The 23,787-nt window shown below is 43.9% G+C and overlaps 1 protein-coding gene and 1 long non-coding RNA gene across 11 annotated transcripts in view; one reads left to right on the forward strand and one right to left on the reverse strand.

Annotated features, from left to right (window-relative positions):
* The window catches only part of GATB (glutamyl-tRNA amidotransferase subunit B), a 252,889-nt gene extending 251,736 nt beyond the window's left edge, over window positions 1-1,153 (reverse strand). For 2 of the 4 annotated variants that reach the window (XM_073576264.1, XM_073576261.1), the window contains exon 1: window positions 961-1,151. In XM_073576264.1, the coding sequence (XP_073432365.1) occupies window positions 961-1,115 (155 nt within the window). In that variant the 5' untranslated portion in view covers window positions 1,116-1,151. Of the gene's footprint in view, window positions 1-960 lie in introns of all 4 variants that reach the window. The other 2 variants (XM_073576265.1, XM_073576262.1) reach the window with 2 other exon arrangements.
* Window positions 763-22,667, forward strand: LOC141090162 (uncharacterized). Of its 7 annotated transcripts, XR_012232390.1 has the most exons (5): window positions 1,228-1,751; window positions 20,175-20,222; window positions 21,360-21,452; window positions 21,664-21,721; window positions 22,093-22,667. It is a non-coding gene; the product is annotated as an uncharacterized lncRNA (long non-coding RNA). The 7 variants fall into 7 exon arrangements; XR_012232391.1 differs by lacking the exons at window positions 1,228-1,751; window positions 20,175-20,222 and adding an exon at window positions 763-781; XR_012232392.1 differs by lacking the exons at window positions 1,228-1,751; window positions 20,175-20,222 and adding an exon at window positions 968-1,099.
* Window positions 22,668-23,787: the final 1,120 nt, after the last annotated feature.

Raw genomic sequence — 23,787 nt, forward strand, 5'->3', positions numbered from 1 at the left:
TTTTTTTTGCAATGTATTACCACATTTGTATTTTTTTTCTGCATTTTTCGATACTCTATATAGTAAAATGACTGGTCTCAGGCAAAACTACAACTCATCACACACAAGAAAACAATCACTCATGTGGCTGGATTGGTGGAAACAAAATGAGGTCAGGGTGTGTGCACACGCTGCGGATTCTGCTGCGATTCCGCAGCGGATTTGGCCGCTGCGGTGTACAGTACCATTATTCCCTATGGGAAGAAAAAAATGCTGTGCAGACGGTGCGGCTTTTTCCACGCGGTTTGGAAACCGCAGAAAGAATTGACATGTCCATTCTTTCTGCGGATTCCACTGCGGTTTGCTATCTCCTCCATTGTGGAGATGAAAAACCAGAGCAGAACCGCAGGTCTTTTGACCTACAGATTTACCTGCGGATTCTACAAAATCCGCGCGGCCAAATCCGCACCCCAATCCGCAGCGTGTGCACATACCCTTATTGTTCTTGGCAGAGGAGGAAAAAAAAAAAAAAACAAAAGCCAAAAAGCAATTATTGCTGACGGTGGGAAAAGGGGGCTAAGCGGATGTTCTGGAGACTGTGAGACCCCTGAAGCCAACCTTCATGTACCCTAATTTCACTCCGGAGTCTATTACAGACACCTGGGCGGCCGTTCATGATCACAGCACCACTGCATCTGCTTTACGGTCATTAACCCCTTCTTACCAGCCATCTCCAGCTTTACGGTCATTAACCCCTTCTTACCAGCCATCTCCATGGCCCTGTCCCTGCAGGGCGACTGGGGTAAGCAGTGATCATGGAGACCGTGCTCTGCCTCACAGTGACTGGCACTAGCGTCTGGCTGACGAGAGAACAGGGCAGTGCCGCCCAGATAGCAGACCTCGTTTCCTGCCCTTATAGATCTGTAACGTTTATTTGTCACCATTGCACAGAATGTCGACAGTATTGGGCTTAGACTGTACCCCGCGTCTCTGGCATGCTTGCAGCTGGTGCTGGCACTCCTCGCTGATCTGACATGGAGCAGACGTTTACCACACTGACCAGGCGGCTGCCCAGCCCGCACCAGAAGCAAGAGGCAACCACGTCTACCGTCACGCAGCAGTAAGGGCGCCGCCATTACTACGCGCCAGCAGCCTTCTCCTAGTCCTATGAGAGAGCCTCTTGATGACGTCACGGTCAGCTGACCATGTTACCACTGTACCACGTGACAATTCATCAGTCTGCGCGGCTGCGTGAATTGTGGTTGTTTGTGCGCGCACCGCTGGGTCACGTGGGCGGGAAACTGCGGACTGTGGTGGTGGACTTTTCTCTCATATATGGCGGGCTGGGCAGAGGGGCGAGTATCCCCAGCAGCAGTATCGAGGTGCCCTGCCTGCTACCTAGGGACGCTGGTGTCTCACGGCAGCATGTGTAATGTATGAGGGAAGGGTCGAAAGAGTGTTTATTAACCCCTTCCAGCCAGGCTTTATGCCTGAAGCTTAATTTTTTTGTCACTTTTTTTTTTATTTGCGCTTTTTTTAGACATAACTTTTTTTTTTTCATTTTTCCAGCAAAGTAGTAATTTGAGGGATGAGTTTTTATTTTTTAATGAGCGAATATATTCCCCGGATCCTGCGTCTCGCTTCCTACATGTCAGAAGCTGCGGTGCCTCTTCTGGTTTTCTCCGGGATGATGACACCATGATGACATTCTACTCACCAGAGGATTTCAGCATGGTGGTGTGTCCGCTGTGACGCACTGAGCGAACCCTGAGGTAGCGGCGATCCAAAGTACTATAATAATAATAATAATCTTTATATAGCGCCAACATATTCCGCAGCGCTTTCATAAGTAACAACGCTAACAATACAATAATTAAAGCAAAATAAGACGACCCTGCTCGTGAGAGCGTACAATCTACAATGAGGTGAGGGAGATACAGAGTACAGGTGTGTATTTACAATGGTGTATTTACAATGAAGGTCCAGCCATCTTGCGGGAGTGAAGGATGGATGGAGATAGTGAATGGGCTACGCACGCACACTTACACAGAGAATGACTTTGATTAGTGAATGTGATAAGCCGCTCTGAACAGGTGTGTTTTGAGGGAGCGCCTAAAACTATGCAAATTGTGGATAGTCCTGATTTCTTGGGGTAGAGCATTCCAGAGGATAGGAGCAGCACGGGAGAAGTCTTGGAGTCGGGAGTGGGAGGTACGGATTAGTGCAGAGGTTAGTCGAAAGTCGTTTGCAGAGCGCAGCGATCGGCTAAGCCGATAGACAGAAATGAGAGAAGAGATGTAAGGGGGTGCCGCACTGTGGAGAGCTTTGTGGGTGAGAACAAGTACTTTGAATTGGATCCTATAATGAATGGGCAGCCAATGTAAGGACTGGCGAAGAGCGGACGCGTCCGAGTACCGATTACCCAGATGGACGATCCTGGCTGCTGCATTGAGTATGGACTGGAGAGGGGATAGTCGAGTGACGGGGAGGCCAATTAATAGAGCGTTGCAGTAATCCAGGCGAGAGTGGATCAATGCAACAGTGAGGGTTTTTGTTGTTTCCATAGTGAGAAAAGGGCGGATTCTAGAGATGTTCTTTAGGTGTAAGCGGCAAGAGCGGGCAAGGGATTGTATATGGGATGTAAAGGAGAGATTGGTGTCAAACATAACACCCAGACAGCGCACCTGCTGCCGGGGTGTTATTGTGGTGTTATTGTGGTACCACCCAAGTACTAGTGAACACTTGACCGTCTTTACGTATGAGAGAAAACCTAGACGTCTTCTGTTGCAATGTATTTACCGCACTATAATGCCAGCCATGTGCTGTCTGATTGTCACAGGCCCCAGTTCATCAAAGCTTTTACACTAGAAATCTGGTGTATAACCTTTGAAAAGTTGCAAAATGTAGTCAGTTTTGCCAAAATTATGCAACGTTTATACTTTCTCCCAGCTCCGGAGGCACTAGTGATGGGCAGTCCGGCTCTTTTTGGTGATCCAGTTCTCATGGCTCCGCTGGATCCTAAATGGGTCCCTATTGCATATGTGTTCGGGCGTCCGAAACTCCGCCCACTTGCTATAAACCAATTAGATTGCTGAGTAGGCGGAGTTTCGATCTGGTGCGCAGGGTTACGTCTGCCGAACATCGGGATTTTACGCCCAGTGAGAGCCATTCAAGGAGTGGCTCTCACTGGGGTGCCGGCTCTTTGTGTCAGATCGTTCGTGAACGACACATCACTAGGAGGCACCAATTCATTACGAATTGTGGTGTTCCTTATGGCAGAAATCTCATTCTGGTACCTGACCGGAGTGAGATTTCTGGCGTGTCGCTCATCACTTGTCAAACTCTACAGTTTCACTTAGGCTACTTTCACACTTCAGGTTTTCGGCGTCAGGCGCGATCCGGCGTCGTGCCGGAACGCCGGATCCGGCAAATGTTTAGTAAAACTGGATGTGACGGATCCGGTTTTTTGCCGGATCCGTCTTTTTCTTGACAGACAAAACCGGATCCGTCTCATCCGGTTCATCCGTTTTTCTATCCGTTTTTCGACGGATTACGCCGGATCCGGTTTTTAAAATTGACCCTTGTGGCCTTCCGAACGGGATTGGCTACTGGAAAACTATACATAGCATGTTCCTACAGCCCTTCTTTGACAGGTTGTAGAGGAGAAAGTGCAGGTTGGAGATAAGAGCAAGTTACTGGCGAAGATGGATGTTGTCATTGGAAATATTTTGAAGAATTTGGCGGATTTTATAGCGGAGGCGAATCGTTTGAGGGTGATTGTTCTGGAGAAGGAGAGAGCGAGACAGCAGCGCATCAGGCATCGTAGACGACGTTTGTGGATCCACCCCATCACAGCCAAGAGAATGACGCGTGGGGTCTATTCTACACTCTGCATGGACCTTCGACGAAACGATAAATTTTAGGAGGAAAATGGAGAATTTTGATTACTTGGTGGAGCGCATTGCACACCTCATAAGAAAAGCGGACACCTATTGCCGCTTCTCTGTTTCACCCACAGAGCGTCTGATGGTGACTTTAAGGTAAGCCACATTTATTGGATGTGATCGCATCAGAGCACACTTTCACTGCAATCTTGTTGGTGGTAGTTTGTATCTCCAAGTGTTATAGCTCAGTTTTGGTATGTAATGCTGTGATTTAAAACTAATTTATTGTTTTTTAATTCCCCACAGATTTCTTGCAACTGGAGAATCCCTTTCGTCACTGCATTTCCAGTACAGACTCGGGATTTCCACCATATCTGGAATAGTGAAGTACACATGCCGTGCACTGTGGGACTCCTTAGCTGAAGAGTATTTACCAGAGCCCACAACAGAGAGGTGGATTGAAATTGCTGACAAGTTTCAACAGATATGTCAGTTTCCCAACTGCTTGGGCGCTGTGGACGGGAAACATATCCGCATTGTAAAGCCAGCCAGATCGGGATCGGAATATTTCAATTACAAGAAATATTTTTCAATTGTCCTCATGGCCATCGCTGACGCGGAATACAAATTTATTGCGGTTGATATTGGGGCCTATGGCCGCTCCAATGACTCAAGTTTTCAAACTGTCTGCCATGGGGCGTAAACTGTATGGAAACACCTTCCAGTTCCCACCACCTAGACCGCTGCCGCAAACATCTGGTCCACCTATGCCATTTGTCTGTGTAGGGGATGAAGCCTTCCAGCTGTCAGAACACCTTTTGAAACCGTACTCTAGCAGAGGATTGACAAGACCAAAACGCATTTTTAATTACCGCCTCACAAGAGCAAGAAGAATGGTTGAATGTACCTTTGGTATTCTGACAGCCAAATGGCGGGTCCTATTGACTGCGATCAACCTCAAGACAGAAACTGTGGACAAGGTGATCAAAGCGTGCGTGGTACTCCACAATTTTGTTATCTGCAAGGAACCCATTTCCATTGAGGACACCTCTGAAGAAACCACCTTGCAAGATTACCATGACATTACCACTAGAAGTTCTGTGACGGTTTCAGTAATGAGGGACAATTTTGCACTATACTTTATGTCACCTCAAGGCAGAGTACACTGGCAGGATGACAGAGTGTGAAAGATTTGTGCCCAACCAAACTTGTGTACCTTCTGTACCAACAGTATATACCTTTGCCAACCAAAGTTGGCTATCTTGTCATGGTCTCTATTTTTAGCTTTAGGCCACAGGTGTGTACCTGGTTGTGTTTTATGCAAAGTATTTCACCTTTTAACAAAAGTTGTGTACATTGTTAGGAAATCACCAACAATAAACACAACTTTTTAGGTGAAATACTTTGCTTCAAACACAACCAGGAACACAACTGTGGCAAAAAGCTAAAATTTACCCACAGTTATATACCTAGTTTTGAATACCATTTCACCTTTTAAATACCCTGTATTTAACCTTTTTCGCCGCAGAAAGAAATGACAGACAACCAGTGTAAAATAATTTAACTTTTATTGAAAAATGTTTTTTTTAGTAAACTTTTTTAAAATTTTAATAAACTTGTTTAATAAAGCTTTGAAACCATAAAACTGGTCATTTTTATTTAAATACACACATTATAAATCTGTGTAGTGTGTGGTGGAAATACTGCTGTAGGGGCTGCGGGACACTTCGACACTGGGAGTGTGGAGAGAGGACTGGGATCGTGGTGGGGAAGGAACAGAGGTGAAGGTGTGGAAAAAACTACAGAATGGGTGGACATGTGGGAAGCAGAAGAGGTGGTGGGTGGGTGGTGGAGTGGAGGGTTGGGCAGGGACTGTAGGAGCAGATGATGTTGATGGCAAGTTGTATGGGGAAGGAGTTTGGTACGGGGCAGGTTGCTGGAAGTGGGGAGATGTCTGGTACGGGGCAGGTTGCTGGAAGTGGGGAGATGTCTGGTACGGGGCAGGTTGCTGGAAGTGGGGAGATGTCTGGTACGGGGCAGGTTGCTGGAAGTGGGGAGATGTCTGGTACTGGGGAGGTTGCTGGTACTGGGGAGTTTGCTGGTACTGGGGAGTTTGCTGGTACTGGGGAGTTTGCTGGTACTGGGGAGGTTGCTGGTGCTGGGGAGGTTGCTGGTGCTGGGGAGGTGGATGGTGCTGGGGAGGTGGATGGTATGTAATAGGAGGGGGAGGATGGAAAGTGGCTGGAGGGGGTGTAGATGTAATAGGAGGGGGAGGATGGAAAGTGGCTGGAGGGGGTGTAGATGTAATAGGAGGGGGAGGATGGAAAGTGGCTGGAGGGGGTGTAGATGTAATAGGAGGGGGAGGATGGAAAGTGGCTGGAGGGGGTGCAGGTGGAGGAACTACTGTGGTGGGAGGAGGAGGTTGGGAGGTAACTTGCTGGAGAGCAGCGTGGCATGAATGCATTACATGCATCTGCTGGGTAGGAGAGAGCGTTTCCATGCGCTCCACAACAGACCTGAAAAAGGTGTGGTTTGGCGAAGATCTTGCTTCTGAATGCATGGTTTGCAGAAGTGTCTTCACCTCCAGAATGCTGGAGTTGATCTGCTGATAGCCTGCGGAGATTTGCTCTGACAAGACTTTTAGACAGTTCTGGAAAGATGCATTCAGATGCAAGAACTCTGGCGCATAAGTCTTTTCCTGACCCCTCTGCCGCTGCCGCCCAGTACCCGCAGGTTGTACTAGAGGTGGCAGGGGCAGAAGGGTGGGGTAAAGGGAAAGCGATCTCCTCACCAGCAGCTTCATGTAATGTAGGCGGCCACGATGCTCCTGTGCTGGTGGATGGGACAGATGGGTCGAATGAGTGGGAAGGTGCAGATGTACCGGGGCGGTCGAAGTGTCCCTCGGTGCCGGTCTCCTCAGGGATCGCCTCAGAAGGGTCCAATCGTGCAGGCTCCCGAGTGCTGCTCACCGTGCTGTGGAATAAAGAGAAAAAAAAACAATTAAAATAGTGACATGGTATGGCCCTGGCTGAAAAAAAAAAGTTACATCTAAACATTTTTTTGTCACATGTGGTGTGTAATATTTACCTTCTGGTGAGCATTGTCTCCCGGAGGAACGACAGGGCTCGTGCGTACTTGTACTTGCTCCTGCGTCCTCCAGATCCACTCGGGGCCCGCATCTCTTTATTGAACTCCTTCTTGAAACGATCCCTCACAGACCGCCACCGCTTCACAATTCTCTCCCCTGAAACGAGAAAGGACAAAGTGGTAGTATACAACATCAGTGTTTCCCAAACTCCAGTCCTCATGGTCCCCAGGGGTCATGTTTTCAGGATTTCCAAAGTAAATAGAAATCCTGAACACATGATCCGTGGGGACCACGAGGACTGGAGTTCGGGAAACACTGGTTTAAATCAAGCAACCGGTACTGTATATACTTACGCTCTTTAATCTGGGCCCGAGCTTCGAGGTCCTCCCAGCGGTCCACAAGGAGCGAACAGATTTCCTCCCAGAGTCGTCGGGTAACGATCAGGTCAGCGTGGCGTCAGTCATCCATATTCCAGAGCGGCTCCCTTTCTCTGACGAGATCGATGAGGCGGTCCACATCAATCCCTCCATCCTCACCGTCAGAGTCGGGAGCACGCTGTGAAGGCTGTTAAAGAAAAAGACAAAAATAACATAATTAGCCTCCACAAAAGAAATGAAATAAAAAGTGCAAAAAAAACAAAGCAAAAATATTTATACTTACACGCTGGTGACCGCCGCGTTGCTGTCGCCGACGACCCTGGGAGGCACTGCGAGGACCTCTTGGCCGAGCACCAGATTGGGAAGACTAGAGAAGAAAACAAAAAATGTTATGTCTTTGGATGTAGGCATTTGTTTGCTGTGTGTGGTCTGCAGAACATTGTTTTCTATGTGTTGTGTGTAGTGTGATGTTGTGTTTCTGCGTTTGATGCAAAAAACTTACCAATTGTGAGCCCACTCCAAGTGTCTGTCCACCCCTTCCTTCTTCTTCTGGGAGCTCCTCTTCATCTTGTGATTCCTGTTTTGAAATAAAAGGCAATGAATACACATATATTACAGAGATGATGGATTTTGGAAATAAAAACTTACCGTCAAACGCTGACGATGCGAGGGAGGGCTCCCAGAAGATGTGCTGTCTTCCTCATGGCCAGACTCCATGGCTGTGGGTGGTGTTTCTGCTGCTGCCATTGCTGCTGCTGCATCTATTGGGCAGCTGTTGAATAAAGAGAAACAAAGGGCCAATGAATATCTTGATATTCCATAGCCCTAGTTTGGAGGAATGGGGGATTTGATAATTACCGTCTCTCATCTGCTGCTGGACTCCCCTCCTGTTGTTCAGCATGCTGCTCCATTTGGGATGGTGCTGCTGCTGCAGATGTCTGCTGCCTTCTCCTGCTCCTGGTTCTTGGCTTGGGTGGCATGTTGGGTGTGGCTGAGGGTCCCATTGTCTTGCTTTTATATATGTCCTGTGGGCAGAGCTACTGAGCATGCTCAAACCAAAGAAACCCGATCCGGCCGCCGGATCCAGCTGTCACCGGATCCGGCGCATTGCGGTGCTCATAGGCTTTCATTGTATGAAAAAGCCGGACACACCGGATCCGGCGTGTCCGGCTTTTTCGACGGATACAAAAAAACGTTACAGTCACCGTTTTTTCCAGACGCCGGATCGCTTCACATTGCCGGATCCGGCGAAAATCGGATGAAACGCATGGCCATCCGGCTTGATCCGGCTCTAATGCAAGTCAATGGGGGGGAAACCGGATCCGGCATTGCATTTCGACGGATCCGGTTTTAGTCAAAAGCGCCGGATCGCGCCTGAAGCAGAAAACCTGATGTGTGAAAGAGGCCTAAGAGCTCTGTACCTTTTCAAAGATCATGAGGGTCGGGCTTAGCACTCAAACAGGGCTGGTGTTGATGCATCAGACCATTAGACTTCTATGGGTAATTTAGATCCATGGCGTGGATCAAAAATGGACATGTCTCTTCAAATTTTTTTTTCTACACGGTCTGCAAAAAAGCACAGTCGTGAACAAATCCATAGATTATAATGGATGCATGTTCTGCCCATAAAAAACATGGATGTAGGCAGGACCGTAGTTAGAGTTTATTCTGCCTTAGAAGAATATGAGTCCCCAGTGGTTGATACCTTTTAATGGCCAACTGAAAAGATGGTAACACATTGCAAGCTTTCGAGACTACGCAGGTCTCTTCATCAGGCATTGACTAATACAAAATCTGAACAATAACTCAATAGATAAGACAAGTGATGTGAAGCGGAATAGTCATTGTGGGAGAGAGCTAAGCATAAATATTGGAGCAGTTCATAGATAAGCAGTGTGATTATCGGTCTGGTTCTGTGTTGTTATGACCCCAGAAGGTCTGAGGAGCAAATTCCTTAATTGATGTAAAAAGACATAAATCCATGCAACACATTCATACCTGCACTGAATGTGTCAAAAATTTTCATAAAGTTGTACTCAGAGATTCTTCTCTCTCTCTGAGACTTGAAGTTACCTTTTAATACAAGTAATTTAATGTCCATCATGCTATGGCCAGGGATACAAAAATGTTTTACCACAGGTAGATCCATTCTTTTTTCTCTTATTGTGTGGTGATGAGAATTAATCCTTCTCTTCTCAGTTTTTGTCCTGTCTCCCCCACATACAGACCCCCAGTAGGACATTTAGTACAAATAATTAAGTACACCACATTAGATGTGATGCAGCTGAACGTACCTGGGATCTTGTAGTCCTGATGTGAGTTGGGGATCTTTATCTTGTCCGTGGTCATTATAAATGGACAGGTTTCACATTTTTTTTTCTGGTTGCAAGGAAAGGTTCCTACACAATTATGCTTCTTAAATTTGGGGGGCTGCCTAAAACACAGCAGTGGGGGGTCTGGAAGTATGGGTTGTAATCGGGCATCTTTTTGTAGTAAAGGTTGTAATTTCTTTGCAGCCCGCCTTAGCACCTCCAGATTTGGATTGTAGGTGACTACTAGAGGCACCCGGTTATTCTCTTCTTTAGCTTTGTAATGTAGCAGGTGATTCCTTGATATTCTGGTGGCCCTTGTAATTTGGTTTTCAATTGTTCTTGGATGGTAGCCCTGATTCAAAAAGATTTTTCTGAGGCGACCAAGGTGTTCATCTCTAACCATGGGGTTGGAACATATACGATTGTATCTGATGGCTTGGCTGTATAGAGTGCAATATGCTGCCTTAGGCACTTTTAGTGCTGCCTCCCCCATTGGTGAGTATGACTAAGGCTAGTTTCACATTTGCGTTTGGTGGCGCAGCGGACACTCGCCATGAAGCTTTGCCCCCTGCCGTGTCCTTTTGACGGTGCGGCGATCACACCAAAATGCAACACATTGCGTTTGGCGCAGGTCGCCGCACCGTCAAAAGGACGCAGGTGGCGGCAAAAGCATACCTGCGCACGGCCTGCGTACTCAATGCTAAAGATAGGGTATGCAGCGGCATGCGCCCATAAACGGAGCTGACCGGAGGAGGCGCGGCAGGGAGCGGAGCTTCACGGTGAGCGTCCGCTGCACCACCAAACGCAAATGTGAAACCAGCCTAATGCAGACACTGTCGGCAGAGACTTGGGCTACGTTCACATCAGCGATTTTTGCTATTCGCCGCAGATCCGGTAGTTTTTCTGCATCTGCCACTTAACGGATCACTTATGGCAACACTGCATTCAGCCTCATTCATTCCTTATGGAACTTGCGGACATGTGTGGCACTTGCGGTTTTGCTGCGATCCGGCAAATGCGGTAATTGCAGCTACAGAAAAAAAAAACGCTGCGAGCAGTGTTTTTTTTGTTTTTTTTCTTTTGTCTCACCACAAGTGCAAAACCGCAAGTGCCGCACATGTCCTCAAGTCCCATAGAGAATGAATGAGGCCGAACGCAGTGTTGCCGTAAGTGATCCATTACGCGGCAGATGCGGAAAAACTGCCGGATCTGCCACAAATTGAGAAAATCGCTGATGTGAAAGTAGCCTTAGCAGTGTTGCCGTAAGTGATCCATTACGCGGCAGATGCGGAAAAACTGCCGGATCTGCCACAAATTGAGAAAATCGCTGATGTGAAAGTAGCCTTAGCAAACCTTTCCTTTAGTTGTCATGTGAGAATCTGGTGAATCTCATACACAATACATGGTCAGTTGATTCTGCCATGGTTGCAAGGTTTGGCCCCACAGATTTTTAAAGGGAACCTGTCAGTCGATTTATACAACCAAATCCACGGGCAGCATCACTCATACTGCAGACACGTAAGCACAATACTCAGGAGGTGTTCCAGCAACTTCGACCAAAGGATGGTTAAAATCAAAAGACTTTATTCCAAAAAAAATGATTAAAAACAGAATAGAAGCATAAAAAACATATGGTTCACCATTGTGACAGACGCTTACGCGTTTCGGACTGAAGAGTCCTTACTCGTAGCTATGAGTAAGGACTCTTCAGTCCGAAACGTGTAAGCGTCTGTCACAATGGTGAACCATATGTTTTTTATGCTTCTATTCTGTTTTTAATCATTTTTTTTGGAATAAAGTCTTTTGATTTTAACCATCCTTTGGTCGAAGTTGCTGGAACACCTCCTGAGTATTGTGCCTACAAGATTTTCCGGAATCCAAGTTCCCTGCACCGCCCAGGATTGATTGCATTCCTCCAGACTCCGCATTTGCTACGGTTTGGTGAGCTGACAAAATTTTTTCCTTGTGCAGACACGTAAGGTTATCTCTGGAATGCTCTGACATTTCAGAGAGAATAGTTTCAAGAGCTGGATGGGTAATTTAGTGAGAGAACCGATTAATCTGGTGCTATCATCTGTGGGCTTCTCGCTGCATGTCTCTACACTGTGTGCAGAATTATTAGGCAAATGAGTATTTTGATCACATCATCCTTTTTACACATCATGTCCTACTTTCAAGCTGTATAGGCTTGAAAGCCAACTGACAATTATGTAAATTGGGTGATTTGCATCTCTGTAATGAGGAGGGGTGTGGTCTAATGACATCAACACCCTATATAAGGTGTGCTTAATTATTAGGCAACTTCCTTTCCTTTGGCAAAATGGGTCAGAAGAAAGATTTGACGGACTCTGAGAAGTCAAAAATTGTGAGATGTCTTGCAGAGGGATGCAGCAGTCTTGAAATTGCCAAACTTTTTAAGCGTGATCACCGAACAATCAAGCGTTTCATGGCAAATTGCCAACAGGGTCGCAAGAAGCGTGTTAATAAAAAAGGTGCAAAATAACTGCCCATGAATTGAGGAAAATCAATCGTGAAGATGCCATTTGCCACCAGTTTTGCCATATTTCAGAGCTGCAACTTTACTGGAGTATCAAAAATCACAAGGTGTGCCACACTCAGGGACATGGCCAAGGTAAGGAAGGCTGAAAAATGACCACCTTTGAACAAGAAACAAGATAAAACATCAAGACTGGGCCAAGAAATATCTTAAGACTGATTTTTCTAAGGTTTTATGGACTGATGAAATGAGTGGCTCTTGATGGGCCAGATGGATGGGCCCGAGGCTGGATCAGTAAAGGGCAGAGAGCTCCACTCCGACTCAGATGCCAGCAAGGTGGAGGTGGGGTACTGGTATGGGCTGGTATCATCAAAGATGAACTTGTGAGACCATTTCAGGTTGAGGATGGAGTGAAGCTCAACTTCCAGACCTACTGCCAGTTTCTGGAAGACACCTTCTTCAAGCAGTGGTACAGGAAGAAGTCTGTATCGTTCAAGAAAAACATGATTTTCATGGAGGACAATGCTCAATCACATGCATCCAAATACTCCACAGCGTAGCTAGCCTGTAAAGGTCCAAAAGAAGAAAAAATAGTGACATGGCCCCCTTGTTCACCTTATCTGAACCCCATAGAGAACCTGTGGTCCCTCATAAAATGTGAGATCTACAGGGAGGGCAAACAGTACACCTCTCGGAACAGTGTCTGGGAGACTGTGGTGGCTGCTGCACGTAATGTTGATCATAAACAGATCAAGCAACTGACAATCTATGGATGAAAGGCTTTTGAGTGTCATAGTAAAGGTGGCTATATTGGTCACTGATTTTTTTTTTTTTTTTTTAAATGTCAGAAATGTTTATTTCTAAATTGTGTTGTTATATTGGTTTACCTGGTGAAAATAAACAAGTGAGGTGGGTATATATTTGGTTTTTATTAAGTTGCCTAATAATTCTGCACAGTAATAGGTACCTGAAAAAACAGATATCCTCCTAAGATAGCCAAATCTAAAAAAAAATCCACTCCAGCTTCCAAAAATATTAAGCTTTTATATTTGTCTTTTGGGTTGATTGAGAACATAGTTGTTCAATAATAAAAAGAATCCTCTCAAATACAACTTGCCTAATAATTCTGCATGCAGTGTAGATGATTATCAGGTATCTCTACAGTGTGTTCATAGGAAGAGACCTGTCTATCCACTAAAGACAAGTGCAGGAAGAAGTCTGCTGGGGGCAGCGCTGGACTAGTCACATCTCTCCCTAGGGTCCCTGGTTGCTTTTCAAACTGTGCTTCAACTATGCAGTTAGGCTCTATGATCCAAGCTGTCCATGGTGTGAACGGCAAGAACTATGTGGCTGCAGTACAGAATGGCAGGAGGCAGGTGTGGGGCTGCAGTACAGAGTAACAGGAGGCTGGTGTGGAGCTGCAATACAGAGTGACAGGAGGGAGGTGTGGGGCTGCAGCACAGGGTGACAGGAGGCAGGTGTGGGGCTGCAGCACAGGGTGACAGGAGGCAGGTGTGGGGCTGCAGCACAGGGGTACTCTCTCTCTGGCTTGTCCCATACTTCCCTCAGTGGTGACTGGGGCAGTGCAGACGACTGCGGGTGGCGGGCGGGCTCCGTGTGACTGGTGGTGGCGGCCGTGACGGAGGATGCACGGCGCGGTCTCCCCTGCATCATCTCCGGCAATGCGTTCCCCTCCGATCTTCTCCCCGACATTAACCCGTTATGTCTGGCTGCTCCTGGAGTTGATGATGTCACCGGGCCGGGTGTGTACACCACACTGTGCCGCCCTCCACGCTCCCAGAGCCGCCGACAATCCTGCTGTTTTCCCAGTACAGGCCAGGCTCCTTCCAACTGCCAACCATTTCCCATCAGGTGACAGCATCACCAGGGGCGGGGTCATCCTTTCCCAACTTATCACATACACTAATCATAGGAAGGGTGGAGATTAGTGATGTAAATAGGCGTGTCCGTGTGCTCACTTTTCTCCACTGTGTCCTAAAGCCTCCATGTATATCCCCGAATTCAAAAAAGAAAAAAAAAACCTTGCTCAGGTACCGCCCACCCGCATCCTCGTGCCCTCGAGTGCCTAGTGGTAAATACGGCCCTGGATGTAGGACATACATGAATACCGGACATCTGAATAAAATTGTAAATTGTTGACTGATACAAGAGTGTCATGAGTTTGTCACGCCAACAGTGATGACAAAAGTATTCTCAGAGTGACATCTTTATTAGCGAACTAGAAAATAGTGATCTAACAGTTCCAATTCGTAAGACATATTTGCATTTTATCGCTTTTATACTGCTTTGCCTGTGTGTACGGTATGTCTTTTATTCCACTAGCTAAAGAGCCTGACGCTGCCCGGCCATAGTAATTACGGTTAGTTATAGCAAATTATAATGAATATATGTGTATATACATATATATCTGAGTGTAGAGCCGCGCCCACTCCGCATAGCCACATTCACTATAATATCCCACATCATCCCGTCAGCCAGAGCCTCCGGATTACTACCCCTAATATCCCACATCATCCTGTCAAAGCCACCAGACTACTACCACTAATATCCCACATCATCCTGTCACAGCTGCCGGACTACTACTCCTAATATCCCACATCATCCCGACAGCCAGAGCTACCGAACTACTCCCCCTAATATCCTTCATCATCCCGTCACCCAGAGCCACCGGACTACTACCCCCTAATATCTCACATCAACCCGTCAGCCTGGGGTCAGAACCAGAGCGCTGAGTGGAACGGCTCTAACTTCCATACCGGGGATCCCTTTAAGAGAGCCTGGGAACAGAACCAGAGCACTGAGTGGATTTGCCCTGACTTGCATACCAATGATCCCTTTAATAGAATCCTGGGGCCAGAATCAGAGCGCTGAGGGATTTGCCCTTACTTCCATACAGGAGATCCCTTTAAGAGAGCCTGGGGTCAGTACCAAAGTGCAGAGTGGATTTGCCCTCACTTCTGTACCGGTGATCCCTTTAAGAGGGGCCTGGGGTCAGAAACAGAGCGCTTAGTGGAATTGCCCTTACTTCCATACCAATGATCCCTTTAAGAAACCCTGTGGTCAGAACCACAGACCTGAGTGGAACAGTCCTAAATTCCATACCTGGGATCCCTTTAAGAGAGGCCGACAGTTATTAATTTCTAGAATAGATGAGTTCAGGGCATACGCCACTATATTTACAGTGTGCATCATAGGTAGAGCACAGTGTACTTTGGCACACAGATTACCTGTTTTAGGCCGGGGTCACACTTGCGAGGAATACGGACGAGTGAGAGGCGTTAAAAGCACGCATTACACACGGACAAATTATTCTCTATGGGTTTGCTCCCAACAGCCGTATATTTCTCGGGCATATTCTACGGTCCGTGCCAATCGCAGCATGCTGCGATTGTCAGCTTACTACGTCCGTAATACGCCAATGCATGTCTATGGGTGCGCAAAAAATACGGATTACACACGGACCACACATGTGACTTGCGAGAAATACGCACCCGGTGTCTTTTAGAAAAGCCGGCAATTCAGTGCGCTATACAGTAAACTCACACTGACAGGTTTAATAAAGAAAGAATAGATATATACAGATACATGTCATTGTGACAAACATAAATATTTATATTTCACAGAGTTCTTCATAGCAGAATAGCCGCTAATTAAATTGCCGGCTTCTATCAAATCATTCCCCAACCCGACATGAAATGACACATGGTTTACATTCAGTAAAGCATTTAATTTCATGGTTTTTTTTTATATGTCCCTGACTAATTAGATGAGGGTTTGTGTGCAAAATTTGGGAGTTGTAGATGTTATTTTAAGGGGTTAATTAGTTGTTAAAAAATGCGTGGGCTTCCCATTGCCCTATAGTGGTGGCGAGTGGGTTAATGTCACCATTCGATTGTAAGGTGACCTTAACCCTTTGTTAGATTAACCCATTCGCCACCGCTACAGGGCAATGGGAAGCCCACGTATTTTTTAACAACGAATTAACCCCTTAAAATAACATCTACAACTCCCAAATTTTGCACACAAACCCTCATCTAATTATTAGTCAGGGACATATAAAAAAAAACATGAAATGAAATTCTTTACTGAATGTAAACTATGTGTCATTTCATGTTGGGTTGGGGAATGATTTGATAGAAGCCGGCAATTTAATTAGCGGCTATTCTGCTATGAAGAACTCTGTGAAATATAAATATATATATATATATATATTTGTCACAATGACATGTATATATGTGTGTGTGTGTGTATATATATATATATATGTATATCTTTTATTTTGTTTCTGTTAGAAACCCTGTCATAGGGCTCCATTATTTGTCCATTTTGCAAGGCGGCGAGAAAATCTCGCCATACGGATTACATACGGATGCTTACATGCGCAAAATACGCGACCACACCTTGCTTACGGATGACATACGGAGCACTATTTAGGGGTCATTCATCCGTATTACGCCTGTAAACTACGGACTGTATTTTGCGTCGGTTAGTGTGACCCCGGCCTTAATGAGAGAGAAGTGACCTCCAGGTTCTTGATCGGCTGATAAATCAAATGCAAAGAATGTGAAACCATCCATAAATTCTCGATCAATCGCTAGAGCGCAATCAGACTTACGTTTACCAGATATATGGGCTAGGGCCATATACTCTCTAATGGCTAGATCAAAATTGCGTTGATACGGCTGGGATGGTATCTGTTGTCCATCCAAAAATAAAGCTGCATTATTCATGTTATAATGATGAAAGTACAATGGGTTTTTATTATACGCTCTGCTGAGCGCTTCATTATCTACAAAACCCAATATAATCAAACAAGGAAGAGCCCCTGTGGGAATACTGTACACTTTCATGCATACCCTATCAATAGCGTATTTTGCTGTGGCATATAACAGGGCCTGGCTATGGCCTATCCGTACTGCTGGCGAAACTTGTACTCTTTACATGGAGAGAGGCTTGTATAATTTGTACTTTAGGTGGCTCAGTTTCAGCCAACATCAGACAGAGTCCTTATTTCATGTCAACTTGATCTTGAGGTCAATGCCATTCAATATAAGCTTTGGTTGATTAAATATATCACCAAAAATCGGTCCTAAAAGATCAACAAGTTTATAGTGTGCAATTGCGAGGGCGCTCTTTTTGAATCCGGCATTTGTGCCATCCAGGGTTCAAACATTGTGATGACCCGCAGTGTCTTTATAAAATAATCGCGCAGTGAATTGGGACGATCACGTCTTCGAGTTGTAATTTAATAGCGTTTCAATGTAGGCTCTATAGCTGTAGAGATTGGCTCATCTCGCAGTCTGACAATCGCCAAGAGTAATATCAACCTGATTAAAAAGAGTTGCTACATGGGCTCCTGTTGTGAACTCTCTTAATCCGACTTTTGAGGCAAGGCTCCCTCTGGTGAATACTGCTGATAGTGGAGCTGGTCGACATGTTAACCTAACAGCTGCAGAAGATAATTGGAGGAATGGGGGTAGTGACTGGGACTACATAAGCGAGCAGACTTCTCTCAGTGGCTGCCGGTGATACTCCTTTCTTTGCTTATTGAGGATTTCTGTCTCCTGCCTGATCCTGCATTTTTCAGCTAAGTGTCATTTGCTATACCCTTTGCATCTGATTTTTGCCTTGCTGTCAGGGGTCAGCTTGCTCCTGCCCTGTATTTTTGTATCTTGTGTTTGTTTGCTCATTCCCCTGCTGTATTAGCCTGTTGCTAGCTGCCAGTTCACACCTGAGTGCTGATATAGTGGGGGCGAGGTTTGTGCAAACCTCAGTATTTTTGTACATCAGTCGTGTTGGAATTGTTAGGGTTTTGCGTGATTGCCGACAGTGCCTTTTCTGTGCTGTCCTGTCTCGTCAGTGTGGGCCCCATCATTTGCTCGGTCTATTTTCTGTCTGTGTTTGTGCTTCATCTTGTCTCACCGACAATATATGTTTGGGGGCTGTCTATTCCTTTGGGGATCTGCTCCGGGGCAGTTTAGATTTCACCTTTCTGTCTTTAGGCTTAGTTAGTCCTCCGGCTGTGACGAATCGTTTAGGGCAACAGGAACGCTCCACGGCTACTGCTAGTTGTGTTGTTAAGATCAGGGGTCTGCAATCCACTGAGCGACCAACCTCTCTGGTGTTCTGGTGGCATAGCCTATTGCGCTCTCCTCCTCGGTGACCCATTCATAACAGGCTCCATCCACAAAAGCAGAATTATCTTGCTTGTCAACACAATTTATGTAGAGCAGAGTGTTGTTCAAATCATAATATTCACCGCTCCCTGATAAGAAAAATTCCAACGGTGCATTGTCCGACAGTGCTGCAGTAGGTTGAACTTCTACAAAAAGAGATTTCTCAATACTTGCTTGCTTGGGGGGGGGGGGTTATGTAAAAATATCCAGTTCAGATTTTGTGCACTCTACAGAAGCATCATGTACAAAAGCCATGATTATTGCTTAGAAGATGTCTTCGACAGAGCGACAGAGCGTCGTACTCTTTTCTGACGGAGCGCCTTCCTGATGCAATTTTATTCATAAGAATAGGCAAAGTATGCCTTTTTTTCTGTTTCTTTTTACCAATCTAAATACCAGATCCAACCTGAGGATGTGTGTTTAATCAATTCATTACTGATGTTGAGAGGGATGTATCGGCATCTTTAGCATTGTTTCTGACGGCTGTCTTTACTAACTCTAGGCCTTTTCTGAAATGGGGCACGGCTCTTCTAAAAAGACCTCTAAAAATGCCTGCAAGGCCAGCATCCTACATCTATTCATTACCATGAAATCCTTCTAATCCATTTCCCGACTGAGCAATATACAGTAGTAACGGGCATAAATGGTTGGGTCACCGTATATCCTTTGTTACACCATTTTATCGTGTTAATCACGTTATGGTCTAAAATGTAATCGCACAATTGTTTTCCCATACTTGAATTTAACAGGGGTACCCTGATCTGTCAAGATAGAGATGGATACAGAATCAGTGTTGTTTGCATAGAGGCATGTAATCTGGACTTGTGTACTGAAGGGTGATAATTTCAGCACTTTTCCCGCTGACTTGAGCTGTTTTCAGAAGCTGGACGTAGCTGTCTCCCACAAGTTGATGTTGAATTATATCTATATACACATATAATGTATAAAAAACGGCTTTTATATCGGTATACGTCTTCTTTCTACCCAACATACTATTATCGTACATCTCAATATGAATCAATAGCTCTAAAATATGCAACAATTTTTGACCTGGAGAAAACTGTATCGTGGAGGAATCCGATAGACTAACACTTCTCTTCACTTCATCGTAACGAAGTTTAAAACTATCGCTGGCAACCTTCAAGGTGTCAATACGCTCATTAAGCGCTCTTATGAGGTTCGTAACATTTGAATAATCGGATTTTACAAAACCTTCGCTTAATACATCCCCGTATTTTCCAATAAAGAAATTGCCTTCATGCTGCTCAAACCTGTACCATGTATGAGGATACTGAATTTCTGTGAGGGCAACCTCATATTGGCCTGCAAGCTGTACAGGTTTTGCCAATTTTGTCATATAAGTATCAATTGTATTGTCTTGGAAAATTGTAGAGGAGGCGTTACTTGGTAATGTAAAATTAACAGGTTTCCTTTCTTATATATCCATCAGCTGGGATTATTTTATCCCACTGTTAAATTTTTCCAGATATCTAAGCCATTTGATGAGAGAAACTGTCGAACCTCTGACACGTTTGTTTTTTTTTTTTTTTCTCAAAATCTATTCTACTTTATATATGCGATTCTCATCCGATGGAACTTTTTGTACCTCCTCCTTTTAAAATGAACCCTTTACAGGTTCACCACTCAAATCAACAATTTTGTAAACCGGTATTTGGAATTTTGTGTTAATAACAATAATCATAAATATTTCATCAGTATATGTTTGTTCATAACCCTTGGCGAAAGCATGTTTTTATTGTACTAACCATACATTATTTCCAATTTTTAAAGTCGGCTTATTAGTCATACTAGTGCTATAAATATTTTTCCATATTTGTAGCGAATTTTGCTTCGTAACATCAACCAGTCTGCAGGGAATAGTGGAATGGTAAGTATGATTGTAGCTATGCACCAAATCCGGTAAAATATCCATACCTAAATGTGTTATGTCAATTAAATCGCTCCACCAAAACGGCCTTTACGGTATTGCTGGTAAAAAAAAATTATGAATTTTATGTATTTTACAAATAAGCTTTCTTGGACGAATTCATAAATTCTTTGCCCCAATCAGTCTTCTATTTCTCCGCTTTGCGCTTATCATTTTGAAATATTAGTTTGAATGATCTGGCTACAGCTGATCCAGTCTTGTTTGATAAGGCCACACACCATGTATATTTCGATATACAGTAGTATCAATAACAGGATGAATTTCACATAATTTTCCCTTGAATATTCAATCAAACTTACGAGATCCGCTTACCACTGGTTATCTATATGTGAAACTATAATTTTATTTGTCTGAAATCTTTTTCTTACAGGCTTATGCAAAATATATGTATCGTGACTATTCAGCCAATCACTCACAATAGGTTTTTTAATTTCATGTCGTCTTGTCTCTTTAAATAATTTGTCAATTCCACCAAATGATCCAGCTGCCTTAGGTGTGAAATACTGTTTTTGCAATATTTTTTCATAGGATTTATAAGCCATGAGATCATCAACCTTTGATATCTTTATCAGAAATTCAATTGAATAGTTTCATATTAAATACCGAATTAATTCCAAATATTTCAGACCTAGATTAGTTATTTAGTTTTAACACAACAGGTGAGGTTCATTAGCGTAATCATATACTGATTAGCTAAAATACTTTGGAGGAGTGTAAGGGTGTGTGCACACGCTGCGGATTCTGCTGCGGATCCGCAGCAGTTTCTGCTGCGTTGTACAGTACCTTTATACCCTATGGAAAAAAAAAAAACGCTGTGCAGACGCTGCGGAATTTTCCGCGTGGATTTGCTGCGGTTTCAAAACCGCAGAAAGAATTGACATGTCAATTCTTTCTGCGGATTCCGCTGCGGTTTGCCATATCTTCCTTTGTGGAGATGAAAACCCGCAGGCCAATCCGCAGGTAAAACCATAGGTCTTTTGACCTGCAGATTTACCCAAATCCGCAGAGCATTCCGCAACGTGTGCACATACCCTTAATGAACTGAAAATGTAGGTGGTATTTTCACTTTAAATACAGGTCATCCATAACATTTGATTCAGCATTGACAAACAGAATCTGAAAGACGGAGATTTCCTGGGAGTCTGAACAGCTGCTCTACTCTTTAAAAAAGTAAGAGTTAACTGATTTAATAGATGCCTAATATCATTGTCTGTATAGCAATTTTTATTATATAGTAATAAGTTGGACCTTTGCATTACATTTATGCAAATATTTATCACATTTTTATTTAATGGAAGCATTCGTTGTAATGCACATAGTATATAAGCTGAATTTATCCACGGTATAGATGTATTTAATACTTTTCCCCTTTTTATTTAAGATGGAAGCCCAAAATTCCTGCGATCAATACGATAGCTTTCTTACACCCACACAATTAGGTAGGAATTATGCAGAATATAATGTATGGAGTATTGTTTCATTCTGATTAAGTCAATGATTTGTATATTAATTATATATTATTTCATTCTTTCTTATTTAAGAAGAGTGTATATACCCTGAATTTGACAATATTTTCAATACTCTAAATTATGGAACCTTTGAATCCGTAACTGCAGAACCATTAGAGGATAATAAGTATTTAGTCTGTTCTATACTAGATTTATACAAACAATGTTACAATCGACTTTATGGATATCTGACACAGATAACTTTTCAAATATTACATTGAATCATTGATAACTGGACCGTGTAGCTTTTCCAGTATTACTCAGGAGTTACTGATAACTGACACTTGTATCTTTTCTTTTAGCTACGTTGGATCTTCAACCTTGAGTTTTGCACCAGCTTAATTACGGATCTGCACAGAATACAAAGAGCAAATGCGGCTGTGAGAACAATGAGAACAATTTCTCTTTCACCCATCGGTTTTGTGGATTGTGAAGAAAGCTCTGTGACACCCAAACACCCCAGGAATCCAATCCCCAAGACTTCACGCCGAAAATATAAGAACATTTCGAGAGAGATTTTCATCGCGGAATGAATTTCCTATCGTAACTCAGGACGTCAATTCCTCAATCGGCATACCACAAGTTACTCATAAAAACAGAGAAATTGCACAGTTGTCCGAGGATAAGAAGACTAATAAGTGGGACAATATATGAGTGTGTCAAACTGTACAACCTGCAGATATAACTCTTGCAGGATCATCTAGTGATTTTGGTCTTGTATTACCTATAAAGAAACGATCAGTATCAGAACGGCGTGTAAGAAAAAAACAAAGTTGATCGATCATCATATACAGCGAAACCTGTGTGGGATGATAAAATCATGCAAATGTACAATCACACCCTGTGAATTTAAATAAATTGATGTGACTAAGATTAATTATAGGCTGAAAAAATTAACTAAAATAATACTACAAAGATCTTATAGAGCAATAGTCATTAAGAAGGCTCTACTAGATGATGGTTAGTTTGAGAAGATCGCAAGCCGCTAGAAGAGGGCGAAAGACAGCTCGCAGCACAATAAAGTACGCAATACCCCAGAGGCTGTTACATGATCTGACCCCCTTTTACGCATCCAGATCCAAGATGACCCTGAAGGTGTCAACATCAATGTGGAGCCAAATGCTCAAAGCAGTATGCATCTTGAAACACATGCTGAAAATGTGCATGATGCAGCCTCTGTAGGTAATGGTGTTTATGATAATGAAATGCCCATAGATCATTCAGTATTTTTACACCATTTTTATCATCAAAGAGATGTACGCAATTTCAACGCCTTCATGTACATTGATCATTTCAGATTTGTGAATTTAGATGGGATCCATTCATTTGTAGAAGCTCTAAATGTGGTACATGACTCCATTCAATCTTTACTGGACAGAATCATCAGAGACATTGAACCTGGTGACTTTCTTCAGTTAAGGCTTGAAGACGGGGATACTTTAGATCCCATTTACACTACAAAACAAACAAAGTATAATAATTTTTATTTCTATAGCGCCAATATATTCCGCAGCATTTCACATTATAGAGGGGACTTCTACAGACAATAGACATTACAGCATACCAATAAACACATAGTTCAAAACAGATACCAAGAGGGATAAGGGCCCTGCTTGCAAGCTTATAATCTGAGGAAAAAGAGGAGGCACGAAAGGTGAATGGTAACAATTGCTTTTATTGTTTGTACTAGCCATAGTGTAAGAATTGGGTGTTCCTGTGATGCTGCATGAACTAGTTAACAGTCTAAATATGTAACAGTACAGACACAGAGGACTATTAAATGCAAAAAACATGTGAGAACATGATGTGAGGAACCTGCTTATGGTAAAAAATTTTGAATAAGCCACACGGATATTTAGGTTAATGCATTGAGGCGATAGGCCAGTCTCAACAAATGTGTTTTTAGGGCACGCTTAAATTGTGGGGATTGGGGATTAATCGTATTAACCTGGGTAGCGCATTCCAAAGAATTGGCACAGCACGTGAAAAGTCTTGGA

This window comes from Dendrobates tinctorius, unplaced genomic scaffold (genome assembly GCF_039654945.1).
Source record: "Dendrobates tinctorius isolate UK_male_01 unplaced genomic scaffold, ASM3965494v1 ptg000008l, whole genome shotgun sequence".
In the NCBI taxonomy this organism is placed as follows: Eukaryota; Metazoa; Chordata; class Amphibia; order Anura; family Dendrobatidae; genus Dendrobates; species Dendrobates tinctorius.